This window comes from Hyaena hyaena, unplaced genomic scaffold, assembly GCF_003009895.1.
Source record: "Hyaena hyaena isolate Hyena2069 unplaced genomic scaffold, ASM300989v1 scaffold_69, whole genome shotgun sequence".
In the NCBI taxonomy this organism is placed as follows: Eukaryota; Metazoa; Chordata; class Mammalia; order Carnivora; family Hyaenidae; genus Hyaena; species Hyaena hyaena.
The window spans coordinates 85,711-104,978 of NW_024080702.1; the positions used below are offsets into that span (position 1 = coordinate 85,711).

Consider the following 19,268-nt stretch of genomic DNA (forward strand, 5'->3'; position numbering starts at 1 on the left):
AGGCCTAAGGGTCCCAGAGTGTTGCGGAGAGCATCAGGCGGAATCCCATGCTTTGTGGGGATCAAACCCAGGCCCCTGCTCGCCCCATGCCGGGAGTGGGAGGTGGGGGGCATGGGAGCCCATGTCCATGAGGTGGCAGCGCAGTGTCTCAACACAGGGATGGAGCCAGTGTTCCTGGGGGGCCGCCTGGCTGCCCCAGGAGACCCTGCTGGGTCCCCCTCATGTTCGCGTCAGGCTCTGTTCTGCCTCTAGCATGCCCAGATTCCTGACCCACAGAACCGTGCGCAGCAAAATGGTTACTGTTTCAAGCCCTTGAGTTTTGGGGTGCTTCATCGTGCAGCAGTAGATGGCAGACAGGGGCGAAGACAGACGCGAGGGGACAGGGGGGTGGCTCCGGCTGAGAAAGAGCGGTTGGTGGGAGTGAGGAGGTTGGATGTGGCACAGATGGGGAGGGCAGAGCCCCTCCCCAATCTGGGTGTGGGGTGTAAGGGACAGAGTCCAGCATGACTGAATTTTTGGCTGGAGGGAATGGAAAGAGGACCCTGCCACTCACTGAGACGGGGAGTGTGTTGGTGGAGCAAGGCTGGCCGGTGTCACAAGCTCAGGTCTAGAAATGTTGAGCATGAAGTCCTCACAAAGGGGATGCCGGGAAGGGCACAGGCATCTGGAGTTCTCAGGAGGGGTCCTGGCAGGAGACCGGGCTGTGGGAGCTGCCGGCCCTTGCTGGTACTTCCATGGGAGTGGCGATCACCCAGGGAGTGGGTGTGGGGAGAAGGAGAGAGCCCAGGAGTGAACCCCGGTCAGTAATCCTCAGTGGGGGCGAGAAAGGAGGGTCTGGGGCAACAGCACCCTGGGAGCCCAGGGGAGAAAGTGGTGGAAGCCAGAGGGAGCCATAGAGGTCTGTCAAGGCTCCCTGTGGCTGCTGCAACAAATAACCTTACGTCCGGAGGTTAAAACAGCACACAAGGTGTCAGCAGCGCTGGATCCTCTGGGAGTGACTATGTATCCTTGGCTGGCAGCCCCTCCTCCACCCACAAAGCACACGCTCCGACCCGTGTCTGTTGCCACATTTCCATTTTTCCCTCTGCTTCCTGCGGCACGTTGTCTTCCAGACTCTGTCCCTCCTTCCTCCCTCTTACAGGGTCCCTGTGATAACACTGCCCCCGACCCCCCCATCCCTGCGATAATCAGGATAATCTCCCCATCTCAAGAATCTTAACTTAATCGCATAGCAAAGCCCCTATTGCCACCTGAGGTCACGTACTCATAGGTTCCGGGGAATGCGGGTCTGGGCAAGGGACGGGGCTGCTTTATTCGGCCGCCACAGCTGCACTCTGGTCTCCAAAGGCTCCCATTTGTCCTGCGTGGAAAACACACGCACCGCATCCCAAGGCTCCCCGAAGTCTCAACTCCTGCTGCATCCGGTCAAGTGTGAGTCTCATCAGCTCTCAAGTCTCAAACGTCAAGTCCAAAACCTGCAAATTAGGTGTGGGTGAGGCGCCAGCCAAACAAGGGGCCGAGTGGGAAGAAAACCGCGGTGGCCACTGGATTTCACCCAGGGAAGGGGGCGGCGTCACCGGCCTCCTGCCGGCCCTGCCCGGGACTGCAAGGCCCCCACGACCTTCGGCCCAGCGCCCCCCACTCAGCAGAACTCGAGCCTCCAAGGCCCCTGCGCCCGTCCCGCGGGTGCACGACGCACAGGTGCAAAGGGAGGGGCCGCCCACGCCCCACCCACCGGCCCCACGCCCCACCCACCAGGCCGCCCGCAGGGCCACCGAGAGGCCAAGTCAGTCCTCCGGGCCGCCTAGAGCGTCCCGGAAGTGGCCGGGGGAAGGGGGCCAGGCGCGGCCCGACGGCGCGGAGAGAGGCGGCACTTCCGGCGGTGGCAGCGGCGTCCCGGGTCCGCAGGTGAGTGGGGGCCGGGGCTGGGGTGTGGGGGACGGACGCCGCGCAGTCTGTGCTCCCTGGCCGGGGGCTCCTCCCGTCCCAGCCCCGCCGCGGGGCCGCCCCTTGCAGACTCCCGGGGGCCCCGCCTGAGGAAAGCTTCGGCCACGGGCGCCCCGCCCCCCGCCCGCCGGACGTAGACTTGCACTTTTTTCTGTTTTCCCTTTTTGGGTTGTTCCCGTGCCCTGGACTGAGCTTTCACCTCTAGACGTGGTCCCCTCCAGCAAGCCTGCCCTCAAACCCGACTGACCCCTCGGCTCCCGGTTCCCGCGGACGCCCTGGGCCCGGGTGTGACCGCCGGCGCCGCGCAGGACAGCCCCCCGCCCCCCGCCGCCGCGCCCCGCGTTCCTGCGGGTCCTCGGCCCCTCCTGCCCGCGGGTTCCACCGGGTCTGCCTCGGTCTCCGGAGCACCTGTGGTTTCCGTGTTTCCCCTCAGCCCCCTGCCCTGCACACTGCGGTGCTCCCGGGGGAGGCGGTTGCTCGCTTTTTCTCCTGAATCTCCAGGGCTCTTTTCTAGGGACAGGTTCCTTCCCTCCGGCCCGGTCTCTGGCCCCTTATGCCCTCTCCCCAGCTCTTTCTCTGTCCCTCGGGCACAGGAGGATAAGATGTTAACATCCGTGTTGTGTGGCTTCAGTATCAGTGCTTACTTTGAATTCACAAGGCTACATCCCACCCACCCCCGCCCCCCACTTCATTGTCCTCACGTTATCAGGTTACCCTTTGGTTTAAGAAGTTGTTTCAAGAATACCGGAATATCCGCGTTTCAGGTGTGCGGGAAGTTTTGTTTCACAGACTGGACCATAGTGTTTTCAACTTCCCCGCGTTACACTGCACACACCTGCATGTCCCCAGCGAGAAACATCCCCAAAGGTCCTATCTCAGGTGCGGAGCCTCCTCCAGGAGGCCTTTTCTACAGTTGCAGCTCCTCCTTCTCCTTCCTGCTGTGCTTAGAGTTAGTCCCTGTCAGGTCCAGGCCTCATTTTCCTGGGGTGCTGTCCTGTGGAACCCTTTTAAGAGTGAGTTGTGGCCTTTACTGCCCTTCTGGTAGTGCCAGCAATCTGCCGTCACGCCATCATTCCCAGAAACTAGGGTGGAAGTGGGATCCATAAAGGAGCAGCACCCTCACTTTGCAGACCAGGAGACTGACCCAGAAGGGGGAATGGACACACCCAGAGCTGGCTGGTGACGGGCCTAGAGTTTGATCTCAAAGGGCTGTATTTTTGTGCTCTGCATGTGACTAGTCCCTTGACTCACCGTCTGCTTATCTGGGAAGACACGTCCAAAGTAAGGGTTGGGGAGGGAGTTTCTAGAAGCCCACGGTGAGGACCGCCTGCCTTTCATCACAGGACGTGACAGCAAGCAGGCTGTAGCTGCTGCCCTGGTGAGAGGGGAGTGAGGGCCGGGGGCCAAGTCATGAAGGAAGTTAGGGGACCCTCCCTCCAGACACTGCACTGCGTCGATCAGTGGGCTGGTCAGTGTCCAGGCAGCAGCTCTTAACTCCCCCAGGCTGGAGGCTGTCCGTGTCTCAGCAGGCGAGGTGTGGTGGTGAATCTCAAAGGGTCCAGCAAGGACACCTCTCCTCCGCCCTGCAGCGCAGGGAAGGCAGGGGTGTTGGGGCAGATGGTGGGAAAGGATGCATTTGTCTGGCCTGAAGGAGCTGCAGTGGCCGAGAGGTCACTTGGCGGAGCCAGGAAGAGCCAGCGCACCCGGCGGGGCAGCCCCCCCGGTGCCGCACCACTGTGGCCAGCTCACGTGTGGGTCACCCCAGCACGCTCTGGTTTCCGCGGCGGCTTCCCCGCAGGCCCACACTAACGGGCATGTGTGCAGGTGGCTCAGACGCGTGGTCGATAACATTCTTTCTTCCCTTGTTCTGCTTTCCAGTTCCTGAAGCGTGGCCTGTGGGACCATGCCGTGAGCGCAGAGGGGTGTCCCCAGCACAGACAGCGCAGCCTCGGTTAACCAGCAACCAGCCCCAGCACCCCTCTACTCTGTGGTCCATGTTTGAAAGGAGGGGCTGCCCTTGTCCCCCTGAGAGAAGGCCAGACGTTCCGGCGGTGTGACCCTCGTCTCCTGTGGAGCGCGCCAGGAGCCGCCAGCGTCGCTAGGAGCCCGAAGCTGAAGCGAGAGGCTGCTGACACCAGAAGGAGGAGCAGAGGAGGAACAGAGGCCTGCGGTGGCCCCGGGGTCAGTGGGACGGGGCGGCAGAGTGGAGACTGAAGCAGGCGGGGGCAGGAGAGGCCGGCAGTCCATCGGGCCCCGCTGCGAGCGCGTCCCCACCCCTGGGGACGGGCAGAGTCCACATGGCCTCCAAGCAGGCTGCGGGGAGGAGCCCGGGGGAGAAGCGCAAGAGGGTGGTGCTGACCCTGAAGGAGAAGATCGACATCTGCACACGCCTGGAGAAGGGAGAGAGCCGGAAGGTGCTGATGCAAGAGTACAACGTGGGCATGTCCACCCTGTACGATATCAAGGCTCACAAGGCTCAGCTGCTCCGCTTCTTCGCCAGCTCGGACTGCACCCAGGCGCTGGAGCGGCGGCGCACCCTGCACACGCCCAAGCTGGAGCACCTGGACCGTGGCCTGTACGAGTGGTTCCTGGCAAAGCGCGCCGAGGGCGTGCCCGTGTCGGGCCCCATGCTCATCGAGAAGGCCAAGGACCTCTACGAGCAGATGCGGCTCACAGAGCCCTGCGTGTTCTCCGGCGGGTGGCTCTGGCGTTTCAAGGCCAGACACGGCATCAAGAAGCTGGATGCGTCCAGCGAAAAGCAGGTGGCCGACCACCGGGCGGCGGAGCAGTTCTGTGGCTTTTTCCGGAGCCTGGCAGCCGAGCACGGCCTGTCCCCCGAGCAGGTGTACAGCGCCGACGAGACCAGCCTCTTCTGGCGGTGCCTGCCGCACCCCAGCCTGCAGGGCGGGACGGCGCCCGGCGTCAGGCAGAGCAAGGACAGATTGACCGTCCTGATGTGCGCCAACGCCACCGGCTCCCACAAGCTCAAACCGCTGGTGATCGGGAAGTGCGGCGGCCCTGGCGCGCATCACGGCATCCAGCACCTGCCGGGCGCGTACAAGGCCCAGGGCCACGCGTGGGTGGACAAGGAGATCTTTGCCGACTGGTTCCACCACATCTTCGTTCCCTCCGTGCGGGAGCACTTCCGCGCCGTGGGCCTGCCCGAGGACGGCAAGGCTGTCCTTCTGCTGGATGGCGCCCGGGCGCGCCCGCGGGAGTCGCAGCTGCTTTCCGAGAACGTGCTCACCGTCTTCCTGCCCGCGGGCGCCACCGCCTCCGTCCAGCCCATGGACCAGGGCATTCGGAGAGATTTCCTGAGGAACTTCATCAACCCTCCCGCCCCGCTGCAGAGCGCTCACCCCCGTTACAGCATGAACGACGCCATCGTCAGCGTGGCCTGTGCCTGGAGCGCGGTGCCCCGCCACGTCTTCAGCCGGGCCTGGAGGAAGCTGTGGCCTGCGGTCACGTTCGCCGAGGGCTCGTCCTCTGAGGAGGAGCCGGAACGTCTGCGAACGAAGCCTCACGACCAGACTTTTGCACACATCCTGGAGCTCGGTAGAGAGGCCCCAGCCCGGCCCGGCCACCGGCTTCACCGGGGCGCAGCCGCCGAGCAGGATGGGCTGGATCGCGAGGCCGGAGAGGGCCTGGCCCCGTCTGCGGGCGGCCCGGAGCAGGTGGAGAAGGAAGGCGACGAGGAGGCCTGGGAGCAGGCGGCCTTGTCCTTTGACGCTGTCGTCCGCTTCGCTGAGGGACAGCCCTGCTTCACGGCACAGGAGCTGGGACAGCTGCGTGCGCTGCGCTCGGTGTTTGCGACACAGCGGCAGGTGAAGCGGCGGCGTCTGGCCCTCAGGGCCGTGGTCAAACTCGAGGCCCCCCAGGAGCTCTCCCCTCTGCCCTGCTCGTCCGCGGCGGCTGAGGACTGACGGCCAGGGGTACCGCAAAGCCGGCCAGAGCTCGCCCAGGAGTGCCCGGTGTGGGATCTCGGCAACTTGGGGCAGCCCGTCCTGCGTGCCCTGGCGCGTTGCAGGCTGGCCGTGTTTCCTCTCCTGGCGCGTGAACGTGAGAAGCCCTCCTGCAAGGGTCCTCCAAACCGAGAGCCTGCCGGAACGTCCGGTGACCACAACCCAGGACCGAACCCTGTGCCAGCTGAACCCTGCTGTGTGTGCGGGTGGAGAGGCCTGTCCGTCCAGGAGGAGAGAAGCCGGCCCTCAGGCCAAGCGATGGCAGTCCCTGCGGCCACTGGACGGGGCCAGCGTTACCCACGGCCTGGCCCGCCCTCCCCAGGGCCTGGGTCTGCCGTGTGGCCGCCGTCACTGCCAGGTGGGCGCCGACGGCTGGGACTCCGCTTTTGACCACGAGTCAGCAGAACAGGCTTTATAGGCAGCGTGTCGTCACCCTGCTCTCGTGTCCCCACATGAGCCACGGCCGTGCTCAGCCACACCGGCCTCCCGCACGTTCCCGCTGGGACCCCAGGGTGTGGGGGCCGCGTGCTGCGCTGGCACGATGGAGTCCCTCCCCAGCGCAAACAGGACCGTGTGCCTGGGGTGCCCACCACCTTGAGGGAGGCTGTGGCGCACCGCCTGCAGGCCCGATGCCCGGGCTCCGAGTCCGCTGTGTGTCCCCCGGACTCGGCGCTTCCCGCCTGCGCACTGACGAACCTCTGGGGCGTCCCAAAGCGAGCCCTGGGTCTGCGTGCGCGGCAGGCACTGCAACCAGCTGCTTAGATTTCTCGCAACATTTGAACTCCTATGTTGGGCTCTTCAGGCCTCAGTGCCGCGTGCGGGCCCCGCCTGGCCGTGGGGGGACGCGGTCGCTCCTCTAGCCTCGCCGGTCCCACCGCGGCCCCTCGTTGGCTGTGCTCCCCTCGCGGGTCCTCTCACCACTGCATCCCTGGATCCACGGCCTGGCGGCTGCTCCAGCTCAACACTTTCCTTCATCCGCTTGCTGTGCGTCCCACCGGGAGCCGCGGGAACGGCGTTTGCTGCGCAGTCGGCCTCCCGAATGCATTCACGGCTTTTTGGACACAGGTGACAGCCACGGGGCTGCACGTGGGCCGGGTGTGTGTGAAGATTGGGAACTGAGCACAGGCCATTTTAAAAGGCTTATCGCTAAGTCCTTGGGCCAGATCGCGCCAGGGCTGTGCCGCTATCACTTCCTTCGTGTGCGTTGGGCCGCTGCTGTCGAATGGCAGCTGCATGCGGCGTCAGGGACGTCAGGTGTCAGGAGTCACCAGAGCGCTTGCCCTCAGCAGCCACGGGCAGCGGAGAGGTGGACGGACATGCTGAGAAGCTCTCCCCCCACAACCTGGCGTGGTTCTTGACTTTGCTGGGTGGGTGGCCCCAGGGTGGGGGAGCAGGTGGGACTCCTGGCTCCTAGGTCCCCTGTGGACGCCATGTCCCCATCAGACTCCAGACCCCAGGCCATGGATTCTCACCTGCCCTCCCGACCTGCCCCCTGTCCTGGCCGCTTGGGGGCCAAACAATAAATGCTCGTCACCAGATGGCCTGAGGCGGGGGGGGGGGTTGTCTGTCCTCCAGGCTCTCCTTCCAGAACCAGCCACAGAGCTTGGCACTGCTTGGGAGGTTCTGGGCAGAGCAGGACAGGCACCTGGAGGCCTCGGGCGGAGCGAGCTTCCCTGGGCTGCAGGCGGAGGTACACGGCCACGTGCAGGGGCTCACGCAGGCCTCCGTGCCCGCCTGTCCTCCGAGGGCCCCTCCCAGCTGCCTGCCTGAGTCTCGTGCCCAGCATCAGGCTCAGTGGTTGGAACGTTTAGCGTCAGAATCTTTTTCCCCCAAACAGTTCTTTAAAAAAATTTTTTAATGTTTCATTTATTTCTGAGAGAGAGTGAGAGCGTGAGCAGGGGAGGGTCAGAGAGAGGGGGAGACACAGAATCTGAAGCAGCTCCAGGCTCTGAGCTGTCAGCACAGAGCCCGATGCGGGGTTTGAACTCACAAACTGTAAGATTATGACCTGAGCCGAAGTTGGACGCTTAACCGACTGAGCCACCCAGGCGCCCCTTCCCCAAACAGTTCTGGGTGAAACCACCTGAGACTCCGTGTGAAATCAGAACGGAGTGAGACCTGTCCCCCTTTCTTCCCCTGCAGTCCCTGCTCAGGCACCTTCAGGAAGCCTGGGCTCCCCGCCCCCCACAGGAACCTGGCCTGGAGCCCTGGCCATTGTCTCCTGCTGGCGCAGGTGTGCGTGCCTGCACCTCTGCTTAGTCCCACCTGGCCAGATGCAGCCCGGGGCCACCGTCATGAGATGTGGTTCTGGGGGACGGGTTGGAGGTGGGAGTACGTAGAGATGCACACTGCGTCCTTTCCTGGGAGCTCATGGTGCAGGGGAAGCAGAGCTTGGGGACCCACCCATGCTGCCACGAGGGCCCGCTGAGCTCCTCCGGGCGGAGGCATCACAGGTGCCGGCCTCGGTGGCCCTCCTGGCTTGGGAATGTGCGGACGGTTCCTCCGCCGTTGGGCACAGAGTGTGTTAAGTGCCTACTCTGTGCCGGGCATCATGCTTGGTCCGAGGCCAGAGGGTGATCAGAGGCTCCCGTCCTGCCTCCAGAGCACAGGTTTCCTGAGAAGGGCTGGAAGTTGGAGAGGCTGGAACAGGCTGGGGGCGCTCCTGGCGGCTCAGTGGGGTGTCATTGGGGCCATGAGGGTGCTAAAGACACCAGAGGTCCAGCCTGCGTCAGCCCGAGCCGCCGGTCCAGGAGGGCAATCTGGCCGGTGAGGCGGCTCAAAGGGCGGAGCCAGCCTCCTCTGCCACTCATCACACGTGGCTCGTATTTTGTGTTCAAGACCATCACTCCAGTCGCCACCCTGGTGTCTGCTCCCAGCCACCGGAAGCAGGACGTGTTCCACTTCCTCCGAGCATCTCCTCAGCTGGCACGCGTCACTTCTGTCCCTTGGGCCAGGTCCCCGGCACTGGCGCCACCAGCCCCAGGGGCATCTGGGCCTGTGGTTGTGGAGAATGCGAGGGCCCGCACTGCGGAGCAGCCCCGGAGAGCCGGACTCGGGGTCCCCTCCACCACGCCATCTGGGCCTCGCCCCGCTCCTCAAGGCCACAGAGGGCAGGTCTGTCGGGAGGGCCCAGGGTATGGAGGATGGGGGCGGGCAGTGTGTGGGCCTCACTCGGGGGGGGGGGCCCTACGCTGCAGCAGGCCCGAGAGCTGCACTTGCTGCCCCCACCCGCCCCCACCCACCTCTGGAGTCCATGTCCCTCCACAGGACTGACTGCACTTGCAGCACAGGGTGAGGTTCACAGGGGCTTGTGGAAAGTGGAGCTCGCAGAGAAGGACGCGTGGGAGGAGCCGTGGATGGAGTGGTGACAGGCCGGGCCGTAGGCTGGGCTGTAGGCTGGGCGGGAAGAATCTCAAACACTGACCTCAGGAGCTGTTCTTTCAAAGGGGCCAGATTTGGTTGGATTAGTCAGTGAAGCCGTTTCCGCCCAGGGCATCACTGACAAAAATAGTAGAGCTCTCAGGCGGCAGGGAGAGGAGCTCAGGGCCTGTGTGGGCAGGGAGGACAGACAGACAGCTCCGCCAGAGCTGTTCCCCCAGGGTGACTGGGCGAGCCCAGGGCCAGCAGCTGGGGCTGGAGCAGAAGCTGCCTGGGGAGGGGAGAAGCCGGCCCACCGCCCACTAGACGGGGTAACATGACCGGGCCAGGGTGCCCCTTGCCCAGAACTGCTACAGCACATTTCCTAAAACGCCCAGTCTCCCACCTGGACGTGAAGGGAGCAGTCCGGTGCGGCCCAGGCCCCAGGAACGAGTAGGCTGCAGAGCTGGCAGTGCTCGAGGCGTTGGATGGAGGAGGAGGAGACCTGAACTTGGTCACCGCAAATACAATCAGAGGAAAGGAAACCAGCATTAAACAGGGAAGGGGAAGTAGGGAAGGAAGGTGCATCTAACAGAGCCGACAGAAAGACCAGAATTAATAAAAATTAAAAGAACCCTGGGGCGCCTGGGTGGCTTGGTCGGTTAAGCGTCCGACTTTCGCTTGGGTCATGATCTCGCGGTTCGTAGGTTTGGGCCCCGCGTCGGGCTCTGTGCAGACTGCTGGCTCGGAGCCTGGAGCCTATTTCGGAGTCTGTGACTCCCTCTCTCTCTGACCCTCCCCTGCTCACGCTGTCTCTCTCTCTCTCCTAGAAATAAATAAAAATATTGAAAAAAAAAAATAAAAGAACCCAATGGAAATTCTGGAGCCGTAAAATATAGTAGCTGGAATGGAAGGTTCACTAAAGGGGCTCAACAGTAACTATGAACTGGCAGAAAGAATCCATGATCTTGACTGACCTAGAGACCCACCGAGATCACACGATGCAAAGACGGTAAAAGGAAAGGAGAAATGGTTTCAGAGAAACAGGCCCGCGTGCACACCGCCAGAGCCCCAGGACGCGGAGGGCAGGAGACAGCACACAGTGGCCGAAAAATCCCCATGTTTATCAGGACATGTCCGCCGACAAATCCAGCAAGCGCAGTGAGCTCCGGGAAAGCCCTCCCTGGTCCCGAGAGCGCCCCTCGGGTCTGGCAGCTGACCCTGGGGACCACAACGTCGCGTGCTCGAGGACAACTCACAGCCAAGCCTCCTGTGTCCACCAAAACTGCCCTTCCAGATGCAGGGGCTGAGCAGTGTTTGCAGATACACTAGACCCGAGAGTTTGGTCCTCGTGGGCCCGCCTCCCGAGAAATACTAAACTTCATGAGGTTCAAAGCAAGGGCCCCGACAGTTCAGATCCACATAGGAGACGGTGTCTCGTTGACCCTCAGACATCCCTGTGGTCGGGGGGCCACCGTCTGCCACCCTTTCCTCTGGCAGCATCTTTAAAAGGCGTAACATCCCACAAAGTGGTCATCTTGGCCCCGTGGGGCTGAGCTCATCAGGTCGCGTGTCACGTGCCGCGTGTCACGGTCACCCCAGGAGAGGGTGGGAAGCTGCTGTCTCCAGCAGGGAGTGAGCAAGGGCGCCTTTGAGGTGCGTCTGGCCATCCTGAGAGCGGCCACTCGGGAAATAACTCAAAAGTAGTGACAAATGCACTACAGGAATTAAAATGCTACGTAACAAGAAACTTAATATAAAAGCGGCAAATGAGGGCTGCAGGGACCGAAAGGCCCGGGTCCCTCGGCAGCAGGGCCTGTCTGGCCCCCCTGCCCTTGCCGAGGTTGCAGCGTGGTCCCCGCTGTGCAGAGCAGGGGTCAGGGCCCTGGGGTGCACCACCCATGGGCCCCTCGTTCCAGCTGGGGCTGTGCTTGTGGCCTGAAGGGCCAGCGCTGCTGTGTTCCTGGCCACCGTCCCCTCTGGGAGCTGGGAAGGACACCGTGCTCCCACTGCCATTTCAGGACGCACAGGACCTCCGGGCACACTGATGTATTTAAAATTGACCTTTATCAGTAAACTTGCCTTAGAGAACGTGTTCTGCGTTTTGATGACAAAGCACATATTGCGATGGCATGAGCCAGGCTGCTCTCGTGCAAGTCCCTACACTTCCTGTGCCCCTGTCCCAGTGAGGGGCCCAAGTCTTCACCTCCCGTGTCCGCAGGCACCGCCCACCCCCACCCCAGCAGTTTCTGGGGGCCCAGGCATGAGAGGTCTCCAACAGAGACCAGGGAAGGGAGCTTCAGGGCAGGGGGAGTGGGGTGGGGTGGCCTCCATGTGCTGCAGGACCCCAGAGGGGCGCTGCCTCCTCCCCCAGCCGGTCCACGCCCTCCAGCCTGACGCTGGGTGTGCTTCCTGCTCGAGGACTCGGTGTCTACAACTTCTGGCCATTCATCTGGACCGGGGACCTCCGGGAGTCAGGACACGCTTTTCGTTACGAGACCCCGTGTGGGGCCGGCACAGAGGAATGTTCAGGGAGGCAAGGGCGGGGGCGGCAGTTCTCATAACCGAGAAAGACCTGCTGAAGCCCAGTGCTAACGGCCCCAGTGGCTGGGAGCCATGGAACAGGAGGTGTGGCTCTGGCCACCCAGTCCCCAAGGCTGTGCGTGCATCCCGCCCTCCAGCCCCAAAGACCCACGGGGAGGCAGGAGGGAGAGGAATTGGACCCCGAGGGGGCACAGCTAATTGCCCAGGAGGAACATGGGCATCACTGAGCCAACACGGAGTCGGGAGCCCCCGGAGCCCATGACAGTCTCGCGTGGCCCAAGTGAGGAAAGGTAGCTCTCAAAGCACCATCCAGGGCCCGTAGCTGTGGATGTGGGTCACTTAGTCACTTATCAGGCCTTTGTTGAGGCTTTTCGGGTCCTGGGGGCTGCCTGGCCGGTGGGACAGAGGTGACTGGGGTGAGGGTTCAGAGAGCCCACAGTGTAGCCTGAGACAGGTAGTGCTCAGCCTCGGAGCAGAGGATTGGGGTTGCAGGACAGGCCTGTGGGGAAGCAGCCTGAAGAACGGAGAGGGCTTCGTGGAAGTGGCAAGCAGTAGGGCCAGTGGCCTGGGCTGGGCCAGCAGGCTCAGCACCTGCTCTGCCTCGAGACGAACGTGGCCATGGCCTTCTCTGTTGGAAATAAGAGGTCTGAGGCCTGCCAGATCCCCTCCCCTCCAGTGCAGACGGGGGAGGGGCTGGGGCTTGAGAGAAGTAAAGGCGGGTGGACTCCGTTCTGTTGTCATGTCGAGGTTACCCAGTGGGACCAGTCCCCTCGTCTGGACGCTACCAGGTGGGCCAGGCCGTCTAGCAGGCGGTGGCCCTGTCTGGCCCGAGCTGTCGGGCTACAGCCTGTCTGCTGCCTTCCTGGGTTAGCGCCTCCCTGGCCTGCGCCGGGCAGCTGGGGGCTCCCTCCTCGGCCTCGGGGGCTCTGGCTCTTCTGTGCCTGGGCCCTGCTGAGCCGGGGGGCCCGTAGGGGACCCATGTCTTGGTTTGCCTGGGGTGGACCTGGTGGGCACTTGTTGCCTGGGTAAAATCAATAGCACCCCTTCACTCTCCAGGGTCAGGGTTTGGACAGTGTGTCTCACGGGGACACCCCGCAGAGGCCACTCTTCATGTGATGCCCCCACCCCTGGGCAAGCACACGGACCACCCGATGCTGGACTGGGTGGGCCGGGCATGGCGTTGCCACCAGGACATCGGCTGCTCTGGGGGCCCAAGGCCAGCGCTGTCCGCAGCTGGTCTGGAGGGGTACAGTGGCCCATAGTCACCATCAGGGAGGCTGCAGAGGACCTTTGAGCATGTGACCCCCGAAGTCAGTGTGAGCCCCCAGCAGGGAGGGGCCTCTGTGGCCCCCAAGCCAGTGGAGGAGGTGCTGGGTGTGGAGACACTGAGGTGGCTTGGGGGCGGGGAGGCAGATACACTTCGAGACCTATTTCGAGAGATCTGACCTGCAAAGGCAGGGAACCTGCCGCTGGGAGGAGGGGCATCCAGCCTGGAGGTGAGCATGTGGGGGCAGCCCCACCCCTGCTGGCCCAGCACCTCGGCTGTGTGGGGGGCACTAGGGGAAGCCCTGGGGGAGGCTGAGCAAGTGGGTCCCCTCGGCTGTGTGCGGGGCCCTCAGGGCAGCCAAGAGACCCACAGGGTGGTGACTCTCCCGGCAGATAGGCAGGAAGCCAGAAGCAGGAGGGAGGCTGTCACCCAGCCCTGCGGGAGGAGGGGGAGGAGTGGAGGTGAGCGTGTACCAGGGGCCCTTGACCAAGGCAGCCAGGGGCCTGCAAAAGCTAGCAGGTGACTCGGGGGCCTCTAGGCTGAGCTGCAGCCCCCCCCCAACCCCACCAGGCTTTATTGGGTTATTCCTCCAGCCAGGGGGACCCTGAAGGGATGGGGGCTCCCGTGGCCTCTCCATCTGACAGCTGGTATGTCTGCCCCCTGCCCCGTGTGTCCTGAGCCAGGCCTGAGGTCCAGGGCACTGGAGCCCAGGTGGTCCCTAAGCAGGGGCCAGCCTGTGCCCTGGGGAGGGGGTTCTGTGGCCTGTGTATCCAGGTGGGGACCGGCCTGCACAGAGGGGCCACCCCCACACTCACAGCTCCACAGCCAGCTCCTCCCTTCTGCTCCCACCGGGTCACCCTCCCTGGCTTTCCCTTTCTGGGGTCCCAGCCTGAACCCTGTGGTGAGACGGCCCCGCCCCGGATCAGTGCCCCCCCAACCTGGTCATCGTTGGCTGGCACTTCTCCCTCCCTCTCCCTTCCCTACGGGCCAGGTCCCTGCCCCTCCTTCTGCTTTGGGCCCCAGAGGCCCTGCTGCTGCAGAGGGCAAGGGGGTGTCCTGGCTGGACGTGGGGAGGGGGGTGACAAACATGGCCAGACACACAGGCTTCGGGGGAGCTCTGGCCTCCCGGGCAGGAGGCTGCTGGCGGGCTGAGGCAGCTTGGCCCCAGTGGGGAGAGGCAGCCACGGAGGGTGGGGGAGCTGGTGGGTCCCTGGGGCCCCCTCCCGCGCCTCTGGCTGGCCCACCGCAGCACACATCCCCTCTTCCCACTTGAATAAGTCATTTCGCCCTTTTTATGGGGCAATAACTTTTTTTAATTTTTTTTTTTTTTTAAATTTCTGAGAGTAAGACAGCATGAGCAGGGGAGGGTCAGAGAGAGAGACACACAGAATCCGAAGCAGGTTCCAGGCTCTGAGCTGTCAGCACAGAGCCCGACGTGTGGCTCGAACCCACGAACTGTGAGATCATGACCTGAGCCAAAGTCGGACACTTAACCGACTGAGCCACCCGGGCGCCCCTATGGGGCAATAATTTTAATAAACGGCTTTTTTCTGTGAGCCCAGAGTGTGAGGCTTTTCTCTGAGCTCAGGAAGGTGCCCGTTGCCGGCAGCTCTAAGGAGAGCACCCATAAATCTCCTACTTGTGGCTCCAAAAACGAGGTCATGAGCTCTCACTGTACCTCATTATTTAACTAAACAAATATATAAAACAACAGAGAGGGGCCAGGGCCCTGGGGAGGTGTCAGAGGGAGGGCAGCTTCCTGGAGGGGAGCCTGTGCTAGCCCCCCCCCTGCCCCCCGGGGCCCTCCCAGATGCCCACCCTCCAGCCTCCCCGGCCGGGCCAGCCCCGCCCTGTGCAGGACCCTCCGGCCAGGCCCTCCCTCCTGCCTCCCGGCCCCGCGCCTCACCTCACTTCACTCCTGAAGCAGGAGAGCCCACAGCGCACCCACAGGCTTTGACCTCGCAGAGGACGCTGCCCTCCAGAGAGAGCTGCCCGCCCCCTACCCCCTCACCCCGCCACCTCCGAAGGACAGAAGATTCGCACGTGGGCACACGAATTTTACTGCCCCGAAACAGTTAAGTCAGTAAAACAGCCTTCCTGTTTATTAAACTCTATCCAAGCGTTCAGTTAATTGAATTATCTTCTCCAGCCTGCCGTCTGCCAGGTGACAAGTCGTCATGGGCTTCTCTGTCTGAGTTGCCACGTTTTCTGTCCCTACCCAGTGCTGTCTGGACAGGCCTGGGGGCTTCCCCGAGTTAGAGGGGAGGGGCAGGGAGCAGAGTAGAAACGCCGAGTCGGGATTTCTGTGCCACCGGTTTCCCAGGGAGGTGAGCCTGGGAAAGACGGGCCTGCGGCTGAACTTGAAGAAAGGACCCGGCAGAGGGACAGTGGGCCGGGAGGGCTGGGGCCGTGGGCAAGCCCTGGGACTCTTGCTCAGTCCTTCTGTCAGCAAACGTTTACTGAGCACCTACTATGGGCAGTCTAGGCCCCGGAAAAACCTGGGGGCAGGGCTCTGGGGGCCGTGCTAGCCCTGGGAAGCCGTCCAGGCCTGCCCGCCTCTGCCCCCCCATCCCTCCTCTGTCCCTTTCATCACATGTACGGAGCCCCTGTGAGCGCACAGCCTGGGGACTCAGCTGTACATGCCAGCAGGCCGCTGTGGCACAGGGCTGCCGGCCAGGGGGAGACTGCCATGGAGAGAGGCCTTGGCTGGTCACCGTGTGTTTGCCATGAGCCTAAGAGGGTCAGAGGCAGCTTCTGGGAAGAGCCGTATCAGCCAGGAGGGAGGATCAGGCTGTCCAGGAACATGGCACCCAACATGGTGCCCACAGACGGGACCCCAGTCTTGCCCTGCGATCTCAGGCTTACGCTTGGGTGATTTGAGGCGTGGGCCTGATGGATCTCTCTGTGCAGCCAGGAGCACTCCACCTTTGCAGTCACAGGGACCTGGGTCTCAGTCTCTGCCCTGACACATATGTGACCCTGGACAGCCCACCCTGCAACCCTGACACCTGTCTTCCTCCAGGACATCTGGGAGGCCAAGTGAAATAATACATGGGAGCATGTCCACCACAGAGCTGGCACTCACCTGGGTTCAGCAAATAATCATTACGTCATTCATTGACTTCAGTCATTCATTCATTCACTCATCTATGAACCCATCCATCCACCTAATCATCTACTTACCCTTCTATCCACTTACATAGCCTCTTACCCAGCCAACCACCCATGCATTAACTCATTCACCCACCCATCGACCCATCCACCCACCCACCCACCCATCCATCCACCCATGATCCATCCATCCACTCAGTTATCCATCCATCTGTCCGTCCGTCCATCCATCCATCCATCCATCCATCTATCCATCCATCCATCCGACCGTCCGTCCATCCATCCATCCATCCATCCATCCATCCGTCCGTCTGTCTGTCAATCCATCCCTCACTGAGCAGGCTGCTGTGATTTTGTCCCCTCCTGGAGCTTACTGCATTAGGTCTCCTTTAGTCTTGGGACAACTGGGACCCCATACTTTCCCATACTTAGAACAAGAGTTCACGATGTGTTCCTTATGCATCACCTCCTGCAGTCACAGTCCGCTTGCAGGTGTTCCTACCTGAGAGATGGGAGCAGAGGCCCAGAGAGAAAGGGCAAATTGCTGGCAGGCTACAGATTAGAGCAACTGAGATGTTGGGCTTCTTCTCAGACTGTGCTGAACCTCCTTGAATGTCTTCCACTTAGACTTCTGCTCCTTGTGGGTATCAGGGTGTCCTGGGCCCTAGCGCCCCTCATCTTGCTGCATCCAGTGAATGAAAGTATCCTCATCCCTTTACAGGTGGGGAGCCTAAGGCCCAGAGGAGCTGGGTTCCCTGTGTCCTCTCATCTGGGCACCCACTGGGAGCAAGGGCAGCCCTTCAGCATCCTGACCCATGTCCATGGCTGGCCCACTGCCCTTAAAAGTTACCTGGTCCACCAAGAGACCATGCTCTGTCTCAGAGATGGAGAAAAGGCTCTGGGGCCTTAGGGTGGCAGGTGCAGGTCTTCTAGTCACAAATCCACTCACACCTTTACCACACAGCTAGTCACCACCCCACTTCTTCCCATAGAGCTGTTCACCTCCTCAGACAGTCTGGAAATTTCTAGAGTCCAGTTTTCCTCCTGACATTTGCATGCCAAGCCACAGTGAGGGACTTGACCTGGTTCTACTTTCTGAATCAGGTGTGCTTGGTCCCCAGGCCCAACCAGGAAATAAATTCATCAGCAGCCATGGCCTCCGGATGACCATGGCAATGTGGCAGAGGGGACATGGTGAGACCAGAGTGGGAAAGTCAGGTGGGTGTTCCCCAGTCCAACCAGAGGTACCAAGGCCCATGCTCCAGCCTCGTCTGGTGGGCACTGGGACTTCCTGGTCCAGTGGCCTTTTCCACCAAGTGCAGAAGTGCTGCTGGGTAGGGGCTCATGGTGCCACCCTGGGAGGTGCCCTCATGCTACCATCCAGAGTCACTGCATAAACCTGGGCGTGGTCAGCACAGGGGCCTCTCTTAGGGTGCCTGCTGCCCCCTTGGCCTGGTTCTCTGGTCCCCTCACCCCCGCACCGGTTCATCCCATTCTCCTTGGGGGGTTTGTGCCCACCATGTGCCATTCCTGGGCACTGGGGCCACTTGAGGGGCCATGAGCTGAAGGGGGTGACAAATATGTCACCAACCAATTCCAGAACATTCAACAGCCTTAGGACCTGGCATGTGTGATGTGCAGGGGATGCATCATTGAGGGCTCTCTGGAAGGGGCCACTAGCCAGCGTCAAGGAGGGATGGGCAGTCTAGGTGGGGGGGCAGCATGGGCAGAGGCAGGGGGCTTTCCCAGGCCAGACAGTAGAGGATCAGGGGAACATCTGTGGAGGGCCTCAAGCCGGGGACACCACCTCCGTATCCACACTTGGCAGCGGCTTCCAGAAGCACAGCCTCATGCCCCGTGCCCTAGGCTGTTGGACCCATGACACTGGGGCCGCTGGTGCTCTGAGGCAGCTTTTTGTCTCCGTTTTCACCCACTCTTCCCCCCACCCGCCCCGGGGCCTGCCCTCTCCCGGGGACTTGCCCACTCCTAGGACCACATCTACTTCCGGGGACCACGCCCCCTCTGGGGACCGCACCCACTCCGGGGACCACACCCACTCCGGGGACCACACCCACTTCCAGGGATCACGCCCACTCCGGGGACCACACCCACTCCTGGGACCACACCCACATCCAGGGATCACGCCCACTCCTGGGACCACACCCACTCCGGGGACCACACCTACTTCCGGGGACCACACCCAGTTCCAGGGACACGCCCGCTCCAGGGGAGGAGGCCCAGGAGCCGGAGGAAAATGGGCGGAAGCTGCGCTGGGGTGGGAATTTAGTGCGGTGTTTGCTTCAGGCTGGAAACAGTGCCCGGTACACAGAAGGTGCTCAGGGGATCCCCGCCTCCCCGCGGCCGCCGCCGGCTGCCGCCACAGAGGATGACGCTCCGGGGCTCCCGGAGCCTCTGGTCCCGGCCCCCAGCTGTGAGGCCCTGCAGTCCCGCCCCAGTCCCAAGGCACTCACGTGGGGAGGCGGGGGAAATGGGTCCCGCTCCCTCCCCCAGATGCACCTTACCTCTCCCCCCCCCCCCGCGGGGACGGCGGGAGCCCACGGGGGCAGGGGTGTCCGTGAATTGCTGGCACGCTGGGCTGGGTTGTGACTCCAAGTTTCAGTCCCGCCCCCGCTGGTTGTCACCTCCTGCGGCCCCTGCTCTGACACCCACGATGCCTGGTGTCTTCACGCCCCCCCCCGCCCCTCCCTCCTGCCAGGCTCTGCCCTCCGGGACCCACCGCCCGGGGGGGGGGGCGACCAAGAAGGCCAGCCGCGCGGTGGCAGGAGGCCCAGGGGCCCGGGGGGCCTCTCCTGTCCCTGCCCCTCCTCAATGACCCTGAAGGGGACATGGGGACCCAGCAAAGGTCACAGGCAGGATCACCAGCAGAAGCTCTGCCCATTCAGTGCCATCAGTCCATCTGCCTCGTGAGGTCATGCCGGCCCCGAGGCGGCAGTGCGGCGGTGCCTCCTCCCCGAAGGTCTACCAGGGGGCAGGGGGAGGGGTGGGCGCGGCCGGGAGGGGGTGCGGCGGCCACCGGAGCCGGGTTCCTGCTTTGACCAGCCACGGCACGTGGTCTTTCC

The 19,268-nt window shown here is 62.8% G+C and overlaps 1 protein-coding gene across 1 annotated transcript; it reads left to right on the forward strand.

The window, feature by feature from the left end:
* The first annotated feature begins 1,868 nt into the window (after positions 1-1,868).
* JRK (Jrk helix-turn-helix protein) lies at positions 1,869-6,075 on the forward strand. The gene is made up of 2 exons (XM_039232944.1): positions 1,869-1,908; positions 3,826-6,075. Exon 2 carries the CDS (start codon positions 4,245-4,247, stop codon positions 5,868-5,870), a length of 1,626 nt encoding a protein of 541 aa, XP_039088875.1. The 5' UTR covers positions 1,869-1,908; positions 3,826-4,244; the 3' UTR covers positions 5,871-6,075.
* The last annotated feature ends 13,193 nt before the right edge of the window (positions 6,076-19,268 follow it).

Bases quoted from the DNA above. Each gene is read 5' to 3' on its own strand.
- JRK (XM_039232944.1), top strand. From the start codon at position 4,245: ATGGCCTCCAAGCAGGCTGCGGGGAGGAGCCCGGGGGAGAAGCGCAAG.